Source organism: Rattus norvegicus, chromosome 10, assembly GCF_021556685.1.
Source record: "Rattus norvegicus strain SHRSP/BbbUtx chromosome 10, alternate assembly SHRSP_T2T, whole genome shotgun sequence".
Classification (NCBI taxonomy): Eukaryota; Metazoa; Chordata; class Mammalia; order Rodentia; family Muridae; genus Rattus; species Rattus norvegicus.
The window spans coordinates 45332867-45350217 of NC_141543.1; the positions used below are offsets into that span (position 1 = coordinate 45332867).

Here is a 17351-nt window from a genome sequence, read left to right on the forward strand (position 1 = left end):
AGAATAATCTGTAGAGTTGTGCCTCTACTGCTGATCCTCATCCCAGCCCTTGTCTAACTCCTCAAGCTCACAGCTAGGTCCTCACCTTTTAGGAAGGAATAGTGGACTTCAGCGTTGGCTCCCCGGTCAGCGTCCACAGCTCGGACCTGCAGTAGCTCTGTGCCAGGGGCGGTGGTGTCAGGAACATTTGCCTCATAACGAAGCTGAGTGAAGTGAGGTGAGTGGAGATTTCCATCCTCCACATGAATGGTCACCCACACGAAGTTCCTCTTGATGGGCATCTCTTGGTCTCGCACCTAGCACAGTGTTTAGCAGAGTACAGAATTGAAGGAAGTAGGGTCAGAGTCAGATGAAAGAGGTAGAATGCTAATGAACAGGCTGCCCAATTTCTGTGGACTCCTTTATGTCTTTCTCCATCCAATCTGTGCTTTTTATAAATGCTTCATTACCAATTATTTGGCTTAGCTTTTCCTATAGATAATTCTACTTTAGGGAAAGGCATAACACACAGAATACAGCAGGCCTCCCTCAGACTATGAGTTCTTCAAGGTAGTAACCCCTTCAAGTGTTCTATGGCCGTGTAGATTTGGGAAAGACTGAACTAGATGAAGTCGAAGGACTGTCTTGGTGGCAGGATGTCTCAAATCCTTCAATGTACATCAGTATTCCCCAAGGATGATAAATTAGCATGTAAGAATCTTGACTCCAGTGCGCTGGAGACATGGCTCAGCGGTTAAGAGCACTGACTGAACTCAGAGGTCCTGAGTTCAATTCCCAGAAGCCACATGGGGGCTCACAACCATCTGTAATGGGATCGGTGCCCTCTTTATAGAGGGTTTTCATAAATATCTTTACAAGTAACCAGAGGGTTTGAATTAGTGCAAGGAGTCAATGTGTATCATAACCATGCAGCAGCCAGAATAGGCCAGAAGAGAGTATCAGATCCTCTGGAACTGGATTTACAGTCAGTTGTGAGCCACCACATAGATGCTGAGAACTGAACCTGGGTCCTTTGCCAGAGCCGTAAGTGCTCTTAACTGCTGAGCCATCTCCAGCCCATTTTTGTCTTTTCGAATAGTTTTGCTCCATAGCTCAGTGTCTCCAGTTCAGGTTGGCCTTGAACTACTAACAGTCCTTTTACTTCAGCCTCTAGGGGTTGTAAATCACCATGCCTGGGGGGCTGCCTTCTTTCTTTTTAAACTTTCAAACCAGGGCCTCATTTTGTAGCCTGTAGCTAACTTGCATTTTCTGTCTGCATTTTGCTTTTCTGTGTATCTGAAGACAACTGCAGTATACTCTTACAAATAAAATAAATAAATCCAAAAAATAAAGAAAGAAAAAAAAAGGAATCCTGCCCCTAAAACATATGATCAAATCCCAACTCCAGTTTTCTCATAAATAATTGTATGGTAGTTAGCAATTTTTTCCCTTCTTCTGAGGGCCTCAGGTATAGATAGGAGGAGTGGTCAGGGTCAGAGCTGGCGTAGTTAGGGAATGTGGGGTGTAACATTCAGGGTGGCTTTCACTCTCAGAGTCACAGAAGCACAGGACCCGATACTAAGCCCTCCTTAAATGTTAGATCCCACGGGGTTGCTCGCTTGATTCTTGCCCTTACCTTGGACTGGAGGGTCTTTGGGTCCCTCCCAGGTCGGACAATACATGAATCTACAGGGCAACCCGAAAACCACAGAGAACCACAGAGTGGGCAAAGATCTGTTGCAGATCTGGGGTGAGTCCAGAGAAACATGGCAGCCAACTACTCTACCTGAATCTTCACTCCAGGTGTCCCTTAGAGAAGGCGCCTCTGACCAGATGTGAAGTATTTTACCTCTGCCCCAGGGATTATGTTATGACTGTCTACACTCCTGGCTCCTCAGGGACCAGCATGTCTACTATCTACCTGCATGCAAGTCCACTGTGATTTAAACATGAAATGACCCCATAGGCACATGTGATCGAATACTTGGTGCCTAGATTGGGAAGTTCATGGGAGCTTTAGGAGATGAAGGGTTATTGGTGAAAGTGGACCATTAGGAGTGGGTCTTGAAGCTTTATAGCTTGGCATCACTTCCTGTTCACTCTGTTTCCTGGGTGTGGATGAATGTGAGCAGTCAGCCTTCTGCTTCTGCAGCCATGTCTTCTCTGCCATGATGGACCGAAGCCTTCTGGAACTTTCTCTCTGAAGTTGCTCTTGTCAGGGTATTTAAAGACAGCAGTGAGAAAGTAACTAAGATTCCGCCTTTTCTGTTCCTGTGTTTACTCACCATAACTGTCAGAATGTGCTGAGAAGGCCCGGAGTGCAGTTCCAATGTCCCCACTGTCACCAACACTCCACTGCTTGGATCCAGCTGGAAGAGGTTGGCACTTCCAGGGTCCTGGCTGCTGAGTATGGTATAGATGAGGCCCTTGCCATGGTCTTGATCTGTGGCCTGGACCCGGAGGAGTTCAACCCCAGGCAGCGTGTCTTGGGGGACCCTGATTTCATAGTGATCCTGCAGGAACTGAGGCCGGTGGTGGTTGATGTTGGCAATCATAAAGATGTGGACCTGGGCAGGGGGACCAGAAGCAAAGAGGAAGATTGTGAACTATGGTGACACAGGTATGATGTTTGCTGGAACTTCACTTCCTAGCCAGTAAATAGCTACTGAGGTATGGAAATATTTCAAACTAACAAGCTCTCAGATACCAGATTGCCCAGTAAGTTTTTTTTGAGACAGGGTTGTCATGGAATTTGCTCTGTAGATCAGCTAGTCTCAAACTCAGAGATCCACCTGCCTCTGCTTCCTAAATGCCTGGATTAAAGGCACATACTATCACGTCCAGCTGGCCACTGATTTTGTGTGTGTGTGTGTGTGTGTGTGTGTGTGTGTGTGTGTGTGTGTGCGCGCGCACATGCGTGCGTGTTGGACATGGTATAATCAAAGTATATGGGAGTCTGAGGCAGAATCGCCATGTAGTCTTGGGCTACATGGTAAGTTCTAGGCCAATCTGGTCTACAGAGTAAGTTCCTGTGGTAGTTTGTGTTGTCAACATGAACAAGAATCACCTGGGAAGGGACTCTTGAGAGGTTATCTAGATTAATTGGCCTCTAGACATATCTGTTAGGGATTTCCTTGATTATATTAATTAAGACAGAAAGACCCATCCAACACTGCACCATGCTTTAGGTAAGAGACCTTGAACTATATAATAGTAGAGAAAGCAAGTAAACTCTAGCATGCATGTGTTAATCCATTGCTTTTTACTCTTGACTTGGATATAATGGGAGAAGCTGCTTCACGTTCCTGCAGCCTGAGTTCTCTGCCCTGAAGAACTGTAACCTGGAACTTTGAGCCAAATCAACCCCTTCTTTCTTAAGTTGCTTTTGTCAGGGTATCTTAACACAGCAGTAGCTAGAGACCCTGTCTCAAAAAACAAACAGAACAATTTCATTGGGCTATTTCTTCAAGCAAAATGTGTAAAGTCCTGGTATCTGAAATGGCTTTACTTTACAACAGTCAGGGCAGAAGTTGAGAGAGCCCCATGACATGTCGTTCCTCATGCCCACGGTGGCCCTTGGGCAGACTATCATTAACTAAAACTGCTTGTTTGCATAGATTCTATCACTGTATGGAGATGTAGAATAGGGAGGGGGATTCTCCCACAGCTACAGAAATGGGGTTAGACTAGTACCCAGAGCTTATATTCCAACTTCAGTATTCTTTAAGGAATCAAACATCAATAGAAAGCCTTTGATAGCCTTACTCCAAGTTCACCTCTGATCTCCTCCCAAGCCAGGGGCTCTTGACTAAGGCCTCTCACCTGGGTGGCAATGGTGTGGAACCCATCTGTCACCTCCACAGTCAAGTTATAGCTCGACTTTCTCCTTGTATCAAGAGGTCTGGCTATCACGATGCTCCCTGTGGTCTTCTCAATGTCGAAGTCCATGTCCTTATCCCCATCTGGAGAGGAGGGAAAGAGCAGATATGAAGTCAGTGACTTAGGCAGCTATAGACCAACCCAGATTTGGCCACAGACCTATAACATTTGGTAAGTGGCAACCTCGGCTGACTTTGGCTGACAAGTCTATGGGTGTCCAAAGAAGAGTCTGAATCAGAGAGTCTAAGACTGTTCAGGGATGGTGGTTATCTGGAGTATATTTCCTTGGGAGATCACAAAGATGTTATACTATTTGTCCAGTTATCAAACAATCTAGAGAAACACAGGTCAGTGAGGGGCGAAGAGTCCAGTGGGAAAAACAAAACCTGCTGTAGGACGCTTCTGCTTCTGGGATTTTTATGGATTGAATGACTGACTGGTCCTCAGATAGTAGCACTCTTTTGGGAGGGAATGGAAACTTAGGAGCTGGGTCCTTGGGAGAATCTCTGGGTACTTCTTGTCTCATCCTCTGTTTCTTGACCAGCCATAAAATGAAGAGCAGCCCTGCACCACACATTTCTGATGCCATGATGCTCTGCATGGACCTAAGCCATGATGGGCTAAAGACTCGGAAACAATGAGCCAAAATGACTCATTCAGAGATTTTTTTTTTTTAAATCACAACCACAAAGTGACGGACACAGGAATTAAAATACACGGAGACGACGGAGCCAGACTCATAGTTTCATTATAGACTGTGCAAACTGCCCGACACGAGGACAACTGAAAACAAGTCTGTGTAACAAGAGGAAGTTGATTCTTTTTAAAAGAATTCAGGTAGAAAGGTTTAAGGAGTGGAGCAGGAAGACAGGGGTCAGGGTTAGATAAAGACTAAACATGTGAAATGCCAGGAGGTCTGGAGAGATGACTCAGTGATTAAGCGTGCTTGCTGCTCTTCTCGAGGACCCAAGTTCAGATCCCGGAACTTATGTCAAGTGCCTTACAAATGTCTGTAACTCCGGTCCCAGGGGTTGGGGGCCAAATGGCTTCTGCAGACTCCACACACATGTAGCACATCAACAAAGAGGTACACACATGACCACATAATTAAAAATTAAAAAATTCTTTAACAAGAAAAAGAAAATGCCAAAATTAAACAAAATATTCTAAGAAGAGGATGTGAAGTTGGGAGGGAGGTGTGTTGGGGAGTTGAAAATGGGAGGACATGGTCAAGATACTGTAGATTCATGTATGAGATCTGGAAAGACTATATTTTAAAATATCAAAGATAACATAAATAGATAAGCTCTAGAATAGCATGAAGCTCTTTAAATGTCTAGCAAACAGAATTCTCTTTAGTTATGTAAAAATATGTTCACAATATATTACAATAAAATATAAAATAAAATTTTAATATAATCCCATGTGTACACGTGTGTCCAGAAAGAAACACATCAAAACTATAGCAATGGATTATATTTGGATTGGTAGGACTTTCAGTGATATGTGTTTCTTCTGTACACACACTTCTATTTCCTAAGTGTTATTTTGGTTCATGCATTAATTATACATTGAAGAAAAAAACCAAACAATTAAAAGATCTGGGAACAAGAACCAGAAGTTTAAGAAGTCAAGGATCTTGGGCCAAGGGAGTATCCTACTCTGCCTCCAATCCAGACTGGAATCTACTGCAGCGGGACTCCGTGGCCCAGGGAAGTGCTAAAGTGGAGATATTAGAATTTAAAATCTCTGGGTAGATATCAAAGAGTCTTAAAATAAACCAAAACCTTTACATTTATACCTAGGTTTACATTTGTGATTGATCACATATGTATGCATGTTACTGAAAAGGAGACCTGAGCATTCCCCAATTTCCCAGATGGTTCTATGACCCTCAGATATTTTGTTTGTTTCGTTTTAAATACATGAACACCAAAACCTTGACAGAAAGAAAGGCTAGAGCAGAGCCACCCATCAGAGCCTGGATCCAAGAGCCATTTAGAATGACAAGGAGCATGGATGGAGTCTGGATGTGGACAGAGCATACGGCCTTGAGTTTTATTTCATGCAGACACACTTACATGCATGTATGCTTGTGCATGCATGGACACACACACACACACACACACACACACACACACACACACATACTCATTCGGAACTTAGAACAGGCATGGGGAGAATGGCCCCATGCTAACCTCAGGCTCAGTCAACACAGCTCTGCCCTGACTTAGTGCTTTCTCTTCTGGGTCATCCTGGACAATCCACCTAAGATCTCCTAGGCATTTGGTATAACTAGGGCCCACCTAGTTATTATCATGATATTATTAATATCACAAATGGTCAAGCTGAGGTCTTGGCTATAACAGAAGAGGCCAGGCAGGTGTGTTGTTCCTTCTACCCAATGTCTCAGATCTCAGAAAACCAGGGAAACGATGATCAGAAGAAGGGAAAGAGGGGCTGTGATGGAGTATGCTCTTAAGAGGAATAGAGCATTGCATCAGGTGGGGATATAAAAATGAGGGATTTGTTCTCCTTGGTCCTCACCTGAGATGTGGAACCAGAAGAGGCCAGGCCGTCCCTCTACACTGATGACTCCCACCATGTGGTTCACGGGGTCTGTCTCCATGACTGTAAAGCTGTAGTATGACTCATCAAAGGACAGTGGGATGGAGGATGGCCGAGGCTGGGGAATCCATTCGATGTGTAGCCGGACACTGGTGGAGAGTGCTGGCTGCCCACTGTCTGTTGCCTTGATCTAAAAAAATACCAAAAGCCCAGTGAGTCATCATGGGAGTGGCCTTCCACTCACTCCCGAATTGGACACACACTCAAAGGATGATGATAAGACTCTGTTGGTTATTAAGCAAACACTTGTAGCATACATTCTAGAATCTCTTGTTAGGTGGAAAAACAGAGCAACAAAACACTAGGACCGTTAACTGTTTGCAAACTTGATCAGTGTGGTGGTTTGAATGAGAAATGACTGCTTTTGGTTCAGATATTTGAACACTTGATCCTCAGTAGACAGCACCGTTTGACGAGGTTGTGGAACCTTTAGGGGATGCAGCCTTGCTGGAGAAAGAATGTCACTGGGGATGGGCTTTGAGTGTTTATCATTTGGCTCCACTTCCTGTTCTGTCTCTCTTTGCTTCCTGTGTGTGGATGACGTGTGGTTTCTCTACTTCCTGCTTTCTTTCTGCCATTATGGACTCTATCTGGAACCATAAGCTAAAATTAACCCTTTCTTCCTAAAGTTGCTTTTGGTCCTGGTATCTTATCACAGCAATAGAAGTAACTAAAGCAATTCCACTGCGGAATGTATAGGAGATTAGTAAACCAGGCCTTTGGTCGTATCTGTGATAGCATTTCCAGAAAAAGGTTAGATTGCAAGGGTGCTGACTTAATTAATGGGTCGGTTCCCTTGATGTGTTCTTTGTATGAAGCAAATATGATGGGAGACGGTGAGAAGTAGGCATGGGCTGAGACAGAGGTCACTAGGGCACATCTTTGGGGACTGTGTCATGCCTTAGTCTCCCCCTGAATCTCTTTCTCAACTCCCTGTTCAGCCATGAAGTGAATGCTTCTCTTCTACCACATAAATCTACCACCATGATGTTTGCTCAAATGGGCACGGCTGTAATTATAGACAAGACCCTCTAGAAAAGTGAGCCCAAATAAATCCCCCCCAACCTGCTGTAGGCTACCCCTGTCAGGGATGTGATCACAGTGGTGAAAAGGACTCACAAAGAAAGCCACTATATCTTACTGCATAGTGATTCCCAAATTGGATTTTAAACTCATAGGTGGCAAATCACTGCCAACAAACACAGAGTCAGATTCACTGGGCTCTGCTACGATCAGTCCTCACCCTAAGAGCTCTGTGTGCAGCCTTTTCATCCTCACTGTAGCCCTAGGAGACATACCACAGTAATTTATCTCCCCTTTGTTGGCAGAAACGGGGACTCCATGTTCCTACCCTGAGTTCATACTTAGAGTCATGTGACCCATCAGCGGCAAGGCTGAGCTTCCGTTTGGTGGTGTGGTATGAGAACCCATGTCCTGTCTTTTGATGCCCTGGGATCTTAACCTCAGCTTAGAGATTCAAAGACTTAAATGGCTTGTCTGGAGAAGGGAAGTTCAGGTCAGGGTCTCCAGACAGGAGCTGCTGTCCGTCACTCAGGAAAGCCCTTGGTCTATTGCTCAGACGTAATTCATTTATTTTTGCTCATGATTCTCAGAGGCTTCCTCTCTCCTCAAGCTTCTCAAGGTTATTGGCTCTTATGCAGGAACGGCTGGAAACTTCTAGGTTAGACATGCAGCTTGATGCACAAAATAAAATCCCGGGAGCCGGAAATGCACCAAGACAGGTTCAGAATGAGGAGCTACTCTGCAAGATGGTGGAAACTGGCCACAGCCACGAGGGTGTGGTGTCGGACAGGCTATTCTCACCTGAAATGGTTCAGGGTTTTTAAATGGATTTTAGGACTTGGGGATGTGGGTCAGTGGTAGAACACATGCCTAGCAGATGCCTTATGGCTGTAGTTGAGTGAAAACCCAGGTACTGGGTAATGGAGAGATGGATCAGCAGTTAAAAGCACCTGCTGTTCTTTCAGGGGACCTGAGTTCAGTTCTCAGCGTCGGTGTCAGATGGTTTACAACCACCTACCTGTAACACCAGCTCTAGAGACAGCAGCTGCTTCTAGCCTCTGCAAGTGTGTGTACTCCCACACATGTACGCATACTTTTGGCAAAGTGAATCCCTGTGAATTCCCTGCCAGCTTAGTCTACTTAGTGACTTCTTGGCTAGCCAAAGCTACATAGTAAGACCCTGTAAAAAATTATAATTAAAAACAAAATAAATAAATCTTTTAAAAATATATCCAACAGGTCTATCTTTATTCTGAGACCATGGTTAATTTTGCTAAATTTTTATTTGTAAGAACAGGGGGCTTCAGGGGCCTTTATTGTCCTCAAAAAGAGAAGCCCACAGTCCACAACTTTGCTCCCCTGAGGAAGAGTGGGGACTGCCCGGTTCCCTAAGGGAAGACAAAGAAGGCAATCTCCCTCCTCCTCACAGGAATTCACCATCTGGGACCATTCTTCTACAGATGCCCTCCAGGCCTTCCTCACCTGCTCCACCCTGTTATGGTCTAGAGATGGTTTGAGTGTGAACCTCAAAGCTTCATGCACTGCAAGCTGGGGTCCTAATAAAGCAGCGCTGAGGCTGGGGAGTCTTTCTCAAGAGGTGAAATCTAGGGGGCTGGAGGGAAGGCTCAGAAGTTAAGAGCACTGGCTGCTATTCCAGAGGACCTGGGTTCCATCCTCAGCACCAGCGTGCAAGCTCACAAGCACCTGTAACTCCAGTTTCAGGGGATCCAATAGCCTCTTATGGCCTCCACAGCACCAGGCATGCACATGGTGCACACACATACATGTAGGCAAAACACCTATACATGCAGAATAAATTAGTAAACAGACTTTTATTAAGAGGCAGAATCAAGGGGCTGAGGATATGGCTCGGTCAGCAAAGTGTCTGCCTTTCAAACACAGGAACAGAAGCCCCAGAAGCTATTAAAAACAGGGCGTGCTGATGAACATTCATAATCCCAGGGCTGGGGTGACAAACACAGACACAGGTGGATCACAGGCTCGGTGACCGCCAGCCTAGCCTGCCTGAGGAGGTCCAGGTAGGTGAGAGAGTGTATCTCAAAAAGAAAGAAAGAAAGAAAGAAAGAAAGAAAGAAAGAAAGAAAGAAAGAAAGAAGGAAGGAAAGATAGAAACAAACAAACAAAGAACGAAACAAAGAAACAAAGAAAGAAACAGAGAAAAGAAAGAAACAAAGAAAGAAACAAAGAAAGAAAGAAAAAGAAGATGGTGCCTAAAGATTGATAGTGCATAAGTGATAGCGATGTGATACCCACATAAGTGAGTGCTGCTACACAAGAGTACACACACACACACACACACACACACACACACACTTGTATGCACGCACACAAGAAATGGAGTTTAGTGATGGACTTTTGGGGTGCAGCACTTAGGAATGGATTAATGCTGCTCCAGCAGAACAGGCTGTGAGTGTCTCTCAGAAGTGAGCCTGCCCCTCCACCTCCACCTCCTTATAAGCTAAAACACACGGACAGATGGACAGACAGATGGACACACACACACACACACACACACACACACACACACACACGAAAGAAAGATAAGAGAAAAAGAAAAAAAAAAGAAAGGAAAACCACCAGCCACTTCTGCCCTCCAGCTGGGCAGCCCTTCGACCACTCACCGTTAGGATATTGTACTCTCCTGCTGCAAAGGTGCTGCTAGAAGACACAACTCCTGTGACAGGGTCGATCCTGAAGCTCTCCTCATCACTCTCCTCAATGCTGTAGGTGATGCTGCCGTTGAGACCTTCATCTGGATCTGAAGCTACCAGCCTGTACACAGGCTCCGGGGAGAGGGGGCTTAGTCTTTCTGAAAGGCGGACGTTAAAGAGCTTGTGGGAGAACATGGGTGGGTTGTCATTGACATCCAGGATGCACACCACCACCCTGGAGGTGGACCTTAGTGAGGGGTCCCCGTTGTCCTGCACAGTCACCTGTAGACAAAACGGTGTGTGAGCGCCTGTGTGGCCGCTGTGAAGCAGTCCCACCGTGGCTCACGCCATGTTAGCGCTGGTTGCTGTTATTGCCACAATCTGACCTTGGAACGGCAAGAGCAGAAAGGAACCACAGAGAACCAGAAGGCACTGCCATGAAAACCAGGCCTTCACGTGGAAGACTCTGGGCCTCTTCCTATGATTGCCAGAAGCCTTGCTCTCTGCTGGGTTAGAAAGCATCGATGCAGGAATGGGTGAAACCTGGGTCAGACCTGATGCCCAATACCCAAAACAAACTCCAACTTCAGAATCATGCGCTGCTGGTGCCAGAACCCAGTCATCTGACACAGCCAGGGTGCTGAGGAAATGGTATGAGACAAGGCGTTCATTTCCACTCACAGTAGCCCAGAGGCTGAAGTGTGGCTCAGTGGTACAGTACTTGCCTAGCATGTATGAGGCCTTAGGTTTGATCCTCACTCTGCACAAGAAAGCAGCCATCTGAAAGAACTTTTTTTTTTCTTTTTTCTTTTTTTCGGAGCTGGGGACCGAACCCAGGGCCTTGCGCCTGCCTACCACTGAGCTAAATCCCCAACCCCCTGAAAGAACTTTTTGAGCAGTGTTTCGCAACCTTCCTAATTCTGTGACCCTTTAATACAGTTCCTCATGTTGTGGTGACCTCAACCATAAAATTATTTCATTGCTACTTCATACTGTAATCCTGCAGTTGTTATGAATCGTGATGTATATATCTGTGTTTTCCAATGGTCATAGGTGATCCCTATGAAGGGGTTGTGACCCACAGGTTGAGAAACATTGTCCTAGACTTCAAAAATTACTAAACTGGGAACTGGAAGACATTTTGTTCTTAGTGGCAAGTGCCTTTCCTTTCTCCTTCTTTCCTTCTTTCTTTCTTTCCTTCCATTTTCCTTCCTTCCTTCTTTCTTTTTCCTTCCTTCCTTCCTTCCTTCCTTCCTTCCTTCCTTCCTTTCATTTTGGTTCAAGCATGTCAACTCAGGACCTCACACCTGCTGTGTACATACTCCATGCTCTACCAGTGAGCCCTACCATCACTTTTCTCTGTTTTTTTATCTTGGGACAAGGTCATGGCCTGCCTTGAATTCCTTCTGCAGCCCAGATTGGCTTTGAACTTGTGATTCACCTCCTAAATAGCTGGGCTCACAGGTGTGGTGCCCCACCTCTGTGTGTGTGTGTGTGTGTGTGTGTGTGTGTGTGTGTGTGTGTTACTTCAAAGGGAAGGAGATCTCAGAGCCTGTAGCATAGAAAAGCAGAATGACCTCCAGCCTGCTAAGGAATATGCGTCCTACCCTGTGGGCGCACTTAAGGTCAGAAGAGGTGACTGGTGGGGTACAGGCTGCTTAGGAGAGAAATAGCTAGGTTTGTAACCTCTACTAATTTACTTCCCCTCTGGAGCACTGAGGGGGTCTTGTAGTAGGGTGATCTTAGGAAGATACCTTAGGAAAAACAGATCTAAAAGACAAAAATTTTATTCTGATTCTGCATCAAACTTTGTAAAGGACCATTATGTGGTTTGCTCTCCCCAAGCCAGGAGGGATGAGCTAGAAACTAGACCACACACACACACACACACACACACACACACACACACACACACACCACACACACACACACAGACACACACACACACCACACACACACATACACATACACACACATACACATACACACACCACCACCACACACACACACATACACATACACACACATACACATACACACACCACACACACACACACCACACACACATACACACACCACACACACACACACCATACACACCACACACACACAGACACACACACACACCACACACCACACACACACACACCACACACACACACCATACACACCACACACACACAGACACACACACACACCACACACACACACACCATACACACCACACACACACAGACACAGACACACACCACACACCACACACACACACACCATACACACCACACACACACAGACACACACACACCACACACCATACACACACACACCACACACACACCACCACCACCACCACCACCACCACACCGTACCACACCACACCACACACACATTACCAGCACTTCCTTCAGGCATTACTAGCTAACCCAGACATCCTGCCCTGTCTGGATAAGGTTTCAGAATCCTTTCCTCCTCAGTATGAAGAACTGGTGAAAACCTACAGATCTTTACCACCAGACACAGAAACAGAATGAAACAAGTTGTCCTTTCCCACCTCAACCTCCCACCCCAACCCCATCCACAGCACTGGAGCCGTACAGCTGACTGCCTACAGTCCAGCTTCCTTTGGGGGCTTTCAAAGGCAGTGCCCAGCTTTCCCACAACTCACCTCTAGGACATACTCATCCTTGTTCTCTCGGTCCAGTTGCTTGGCAGTGGTCAGGAGACCTGGAAAGGGACGGGTAGAGAGAGAGATGAGCCAAGGGCTCCCAGGGCCTCATTATGGAGCAGGTTCAGAATTAAATACAACAAACAGAGTCCTGGTGTTTGACATTTAGAGCTCTGGAGAATGGGAAGGAAGGCTGAGGAGGTGGGAGACACATGACAGAAAACGCACTAACTGAAGTTCCCACATGAGTCCACTCTCACCATGAGGTGCGAGTGGTGGACCCAAAACCCAGCAGCCCCCACAGTGTCAGCAGCAGCCCGGCCGACTTCAGCCTCTTGTGTGCTGAGAGTCTAGGTACACAACCACCATGCTCAGCTCCCCCTCCTCCCTGACCCTTCAGGGATCCGTGCTCCTGAAACCGCTGCTCTGTAACCTCCTGAGTTGCCACTCCTTGTCTACCTTCAAGTCTCTCTTTGACATCCAGTGTCTGGATTCACAAGGAACGCCCATGAAGGTAAGATACGGCTGTGGTGCTGCAAACCCCCACATGAGGATAGGAAGCATCCACCGAGCGCGTGTGGTGTAAGTCCCTACCTCTCCCAGCCCAAGGAGACCAACTGCCGATTGTTCCTTTTCTCCCTCAAACTAAGTTTTCCCATCACCCCACCTCAGGGACACTCTTCCCTCTCTCTCTGCCCCCAGATAAGGTCATCAGCAGTTGTTAAGTTACCTCTGAGGGATTCCTGCTCCTTCACTCCTTGATCCACCAAGATCTAGGGCTTTCCACAACTAGGTGTTCATTCAAATGTCACCACTCCTCTGTCCTTCGGAATCACAGAGCCAATGTTGCCGACCCCTTACATGCCAGGCTCTCTTCTAAGTTCTCTCTATAGCTGTAGCACTCCATACCAAATCATTTGGGACCCATGGCCGTCTAGGCAGCAGTTTGGATGGTTTATTTCACTCATGGAAACTTAACTACAGATCAATGCTTAGTGTGGATGTTACGTTTGAAAAGTTCACATGTCAAAGCTATAATCCCCAGGTCGTTGTCCATTTATTTTGACTTTTTATGACAAGACCCTCTATGTATGTCACCCAAGCTGTCCTGGTACTAACTCGCCCAGTCTGTAGCTAAGTCTGCCCTTGCACACTGATCTTCCTGCCTGAGAGTATAGGCATGTGACATCGTACTCAGGTTTATCCATACCCGAATGGGATTTGTAGGTGGGTTTTCAGGAGGCAATTAGGGTTAGATGAAGTCACGAGTGTAGAGTCCCCATGAGTGTGTTAGTGACTTTACAGAAAGGGAAGACCTAACACACTCACTCCGTACTTCACCATTGTGATATCCTGCAGCAAGGTGCCCATGCTCTTGGACACCTCAGCCTCCAGAACCACAAGCTAAATAACTCCGTGTTCCTTATTGATTACCTAGCCTGATAGTCCCAATAACATAACATTCACGCTGGCACGCTGGTTCGCTGGCACCGCTGGTACCCAGTCTGAGGTACTCAATTAGAGCAATATGCAATGGACAAAGAGAAGAGCTCAGAAACTTTCCTAAGACCCCACCAGTTAATAAACGGTGGGAATGCATTGTCCATCTCCAGACCATGGCTTCTATCCACAATGAAAGCCTCATCTTCCTCCCACTTGGAGGTTCTCAAGCCACCGCCCTGTCCTTGTCCCCTCCTAGACTGCTGCTTATCACCTCCCCTGCCTCCTTAGTCCTTTGTAGCTTGGCCACAGCCAGCAGCTTTTTCCTCCCCCTGAGCAGCTGCAGCACCTACCTACTACCCATACTTTACTCTTTCTGCTGTCCCTACAGGATCTATCCCCAAATACTCATGATCCTGATGAGCTGACTTCCTGAGACCAAGAACCGGATCTCATTTCTCTTCACATCTCTCTACAGCACAAGGCTTTAAGACCTCTCAGGGGCAACCTCTTCAAGCATTTGCTGTGTGTATGCATGGATCATCCATCAACAAGGACTCATTCATCCATTTAACAGTCGTTTAGTGAGCTCTCACTGTACTCTGTGGTACTGCCAGGTACTGAAGATGCTCTGGCAGGCAAAAGCAATCAACTTTGCTTTTTGTAGGGACCTGTGGAAGGCCAGTGGAGATGGAGAGTTAGTGGAACAATTACTTGAATGAGTATAGTGGGCTGAGCGGTTACGTTAGCGGTACCAGGGTGTATGTTATGTTATTAGGAACTATCTGTCTTGGCTCTGTGGGAGACCGGAGACCACACAGACAAAAAGAGCGCGGAAGCCTGACATGTAGCCAGCCAAGCATCTAAGCACAGAACTAGGGAGGCAGAGGCAGGCAGTTCTCTGTGAGTTCAAGGTCAGCCTGTTCTACTCAGCAAGTTCCAAGCCAGTCAGGACTACATAGTAAGAGAGCAGGGAGAGACTCCTATAGCGCGTGGCAAACCCCATGTTAAGAGCTTCCACAGTCCAAAGCAGCTGTGGACAAAAATTGCTGAAGAAGCAGTATCTAGATGTCAACAACAACAGCCACCATCACAACAACAAAACGATCTCCTGGAAGGAGTGTGTGTCTGCAGAGACTGGCTGACTGGTTGGAATTTTAGTCCTGTGGAGAGACTAGAATTTTGTAGGTTCAGAGGCTAATCACTTTATCTTAGGTTAATTCAGCCTTCTGGGAGAGCCATTCTCTGGCCTGCTCTGTATCTGAACTAATAATTCATGATAATAAATAAAAACGTCTTAGAAGCTGTTAACTTAGCAGAACACTTCTAGCTTCTGCCAATCCAAGAGCTAAGAATGTCATCAGATAGCATCTTGGGTCTATAAAACAGCTTCTCCATTTTGATGTATCTGCCTCTCTGGTGTCCCCGCCAATGCAGTTTAAAGCTGCCTAGATTTATGACTGTCTTTGTCCTGTAAAACTATAAAACCCTGTGAAACTGCACCCACACTTGAACGTGGAATTTAACTGGGGTAACCTAAATCTGTGTTCCTGGGCTACAGTCACACACGATGTCTCCAGAATAAACTATGTCCTATTCCCTTTAAGATGCGAGCTGTGGTTTTAATGTTGACACAGCCATGTCGCTGGAGCCGAAAGAGATTTAGTGAGAGGAATACAGTGAAACCAGAGAGGTCAGGGGGCCGTTTAGGCAGCAGCTTGTGAGACAGAGGGGACCTTGACTTTATCTGGAGAACACCTGAGAAACTTGCCAGGCTTCTGTAGTGGGGATGTGGAGTGGCAGGATGGCTCCCGTGAGGAAGGTGGGTTGGGAGCTGGTGGCTGATATGATTCTCATGATTTTCACATTAAAAGTAAGACTTCCTGCTAGTCACAATTTCTTCTGCTGTGCCTTCAGGAAAGCTGGGAGGAGTGTGCCTGCAAGGGCATTAGGCCAGGCCTGCTGCCAGAGGACCGTTGACAGTAAATAGAAGAGGGATTGGGAGAAGCTGAGGCGTTAATGCCTTAGGTGAGGGATCGATCTCCTTACTCTTCTGAGGCACAGGGGTGTGGGTGTGGTACCTTGGAGATATGGGGTGAGCCTGAAGGGAGAACCTGCCTGGACCTGTTTTCTAAAAGAAAAGCTCCCTCAGCTTAGAAAGAAGAGGATGTGTCTATAGCCTGAGGTCAAAGGTTAAGAGAAAAGGCTCTCACTGAAGTCTTCAGTGTCAAAGACACTTGTACTCCTTACCTACTCTTTGTCCCACTTCTCCCCTGGGCTCCTGGGAAAGCCCACAAGCACCCTCTGTTCCCTCTCTACGGTCTGTCCTTTTACGGCATTGTCCGGTAGAGAAAAGATTGGGTCACATGGAAAGGTCAGCTTTCCTTACAGGAGGCCTGTAGCCTTGCTCAGACGCCAGCTCGAACAAGTGACAGGTTCCACAACTGGAGGAGGCAGGCTGGGACTAATACAACAGGGGTGGGGGAGGGGACTGTGGGACCAAAGAATGTACGTGGGATCTGCTCTGTGAGCTACTGTCAGCCTCTGGTATACTGTGGCCCTCAGAGAATGTGGTGAAAGCGTGGTCAAAGCATACTGTTTCTGAAGAACATCTGGAGATCTGGAATGTTCTGTGGAATTTGCCAGTGTGGACTACAAATTGGTAAATTTGTGCTTAGAGTTCTGAGTCAAGTCAGATATTTTTGGGGTGCTCCTCTCAGCTCACTGCTGCAACAGGGTGACCCCTGGATTCCTCTGAACCTTTTACCACTCTTGGCCTATGAGAAGGCTAATGGGATGGGGAGGGGTAACAGTCGTTACTGTTTCGTGGGCAGGTTTGAGACTTGTCTGCCATAAGGACTGTCCTAGTTCGCTTTGTTTGTTGACTTGGCACAGCCTAGAGTCATCTGAAAGAAAAGCCTCAATTGAGGATGGTCTAGATCAACTTGGCCTGTGTGCACAACTTCAGAGGATTGGCTTGACAGTTCATGGATGCAGGAAGGCCCTGCTCACTGTGGGCAGCACCATTTTCTGGGTAGGAGGTCCACGGCTACATCAGAAAGCTA

The 17351-nt window shown here is 46.6% G+C and overlaps 1 protein-coding gene across 4 annotated transcripts in view; it reads right to left on the reverse strand.

Annotated features, from left to right (window-relative positions):
• The window catches only part of Fat2 (FAT atypical cadherin 2), an 89557-nt gene that overhangs the window by 37742 nt on the left and 34464 nt on the right, over positions 1-17351 (reverse strand). For all 4 annotated transcript variants that reach the window (XM_087574201.1, XM_087574202.1, NM_022954.1 and 1 more), the window contains 6 exon segments: positions 12847-12905; positions 10152-10463; positions 6406-6616; positions 3802-3941; positions 2265-2546; positions 86-296 (listed from right to left, as the gene is read on the reverse strand). In XM_087574201.1, the coding sequence (XP_087430327.1) occupies positions 86-296; positions 2265-2546; positions 3802-3941; positions 6406-6616; positions 10152-10463; positions 12847-12905 (1215 nt within the window).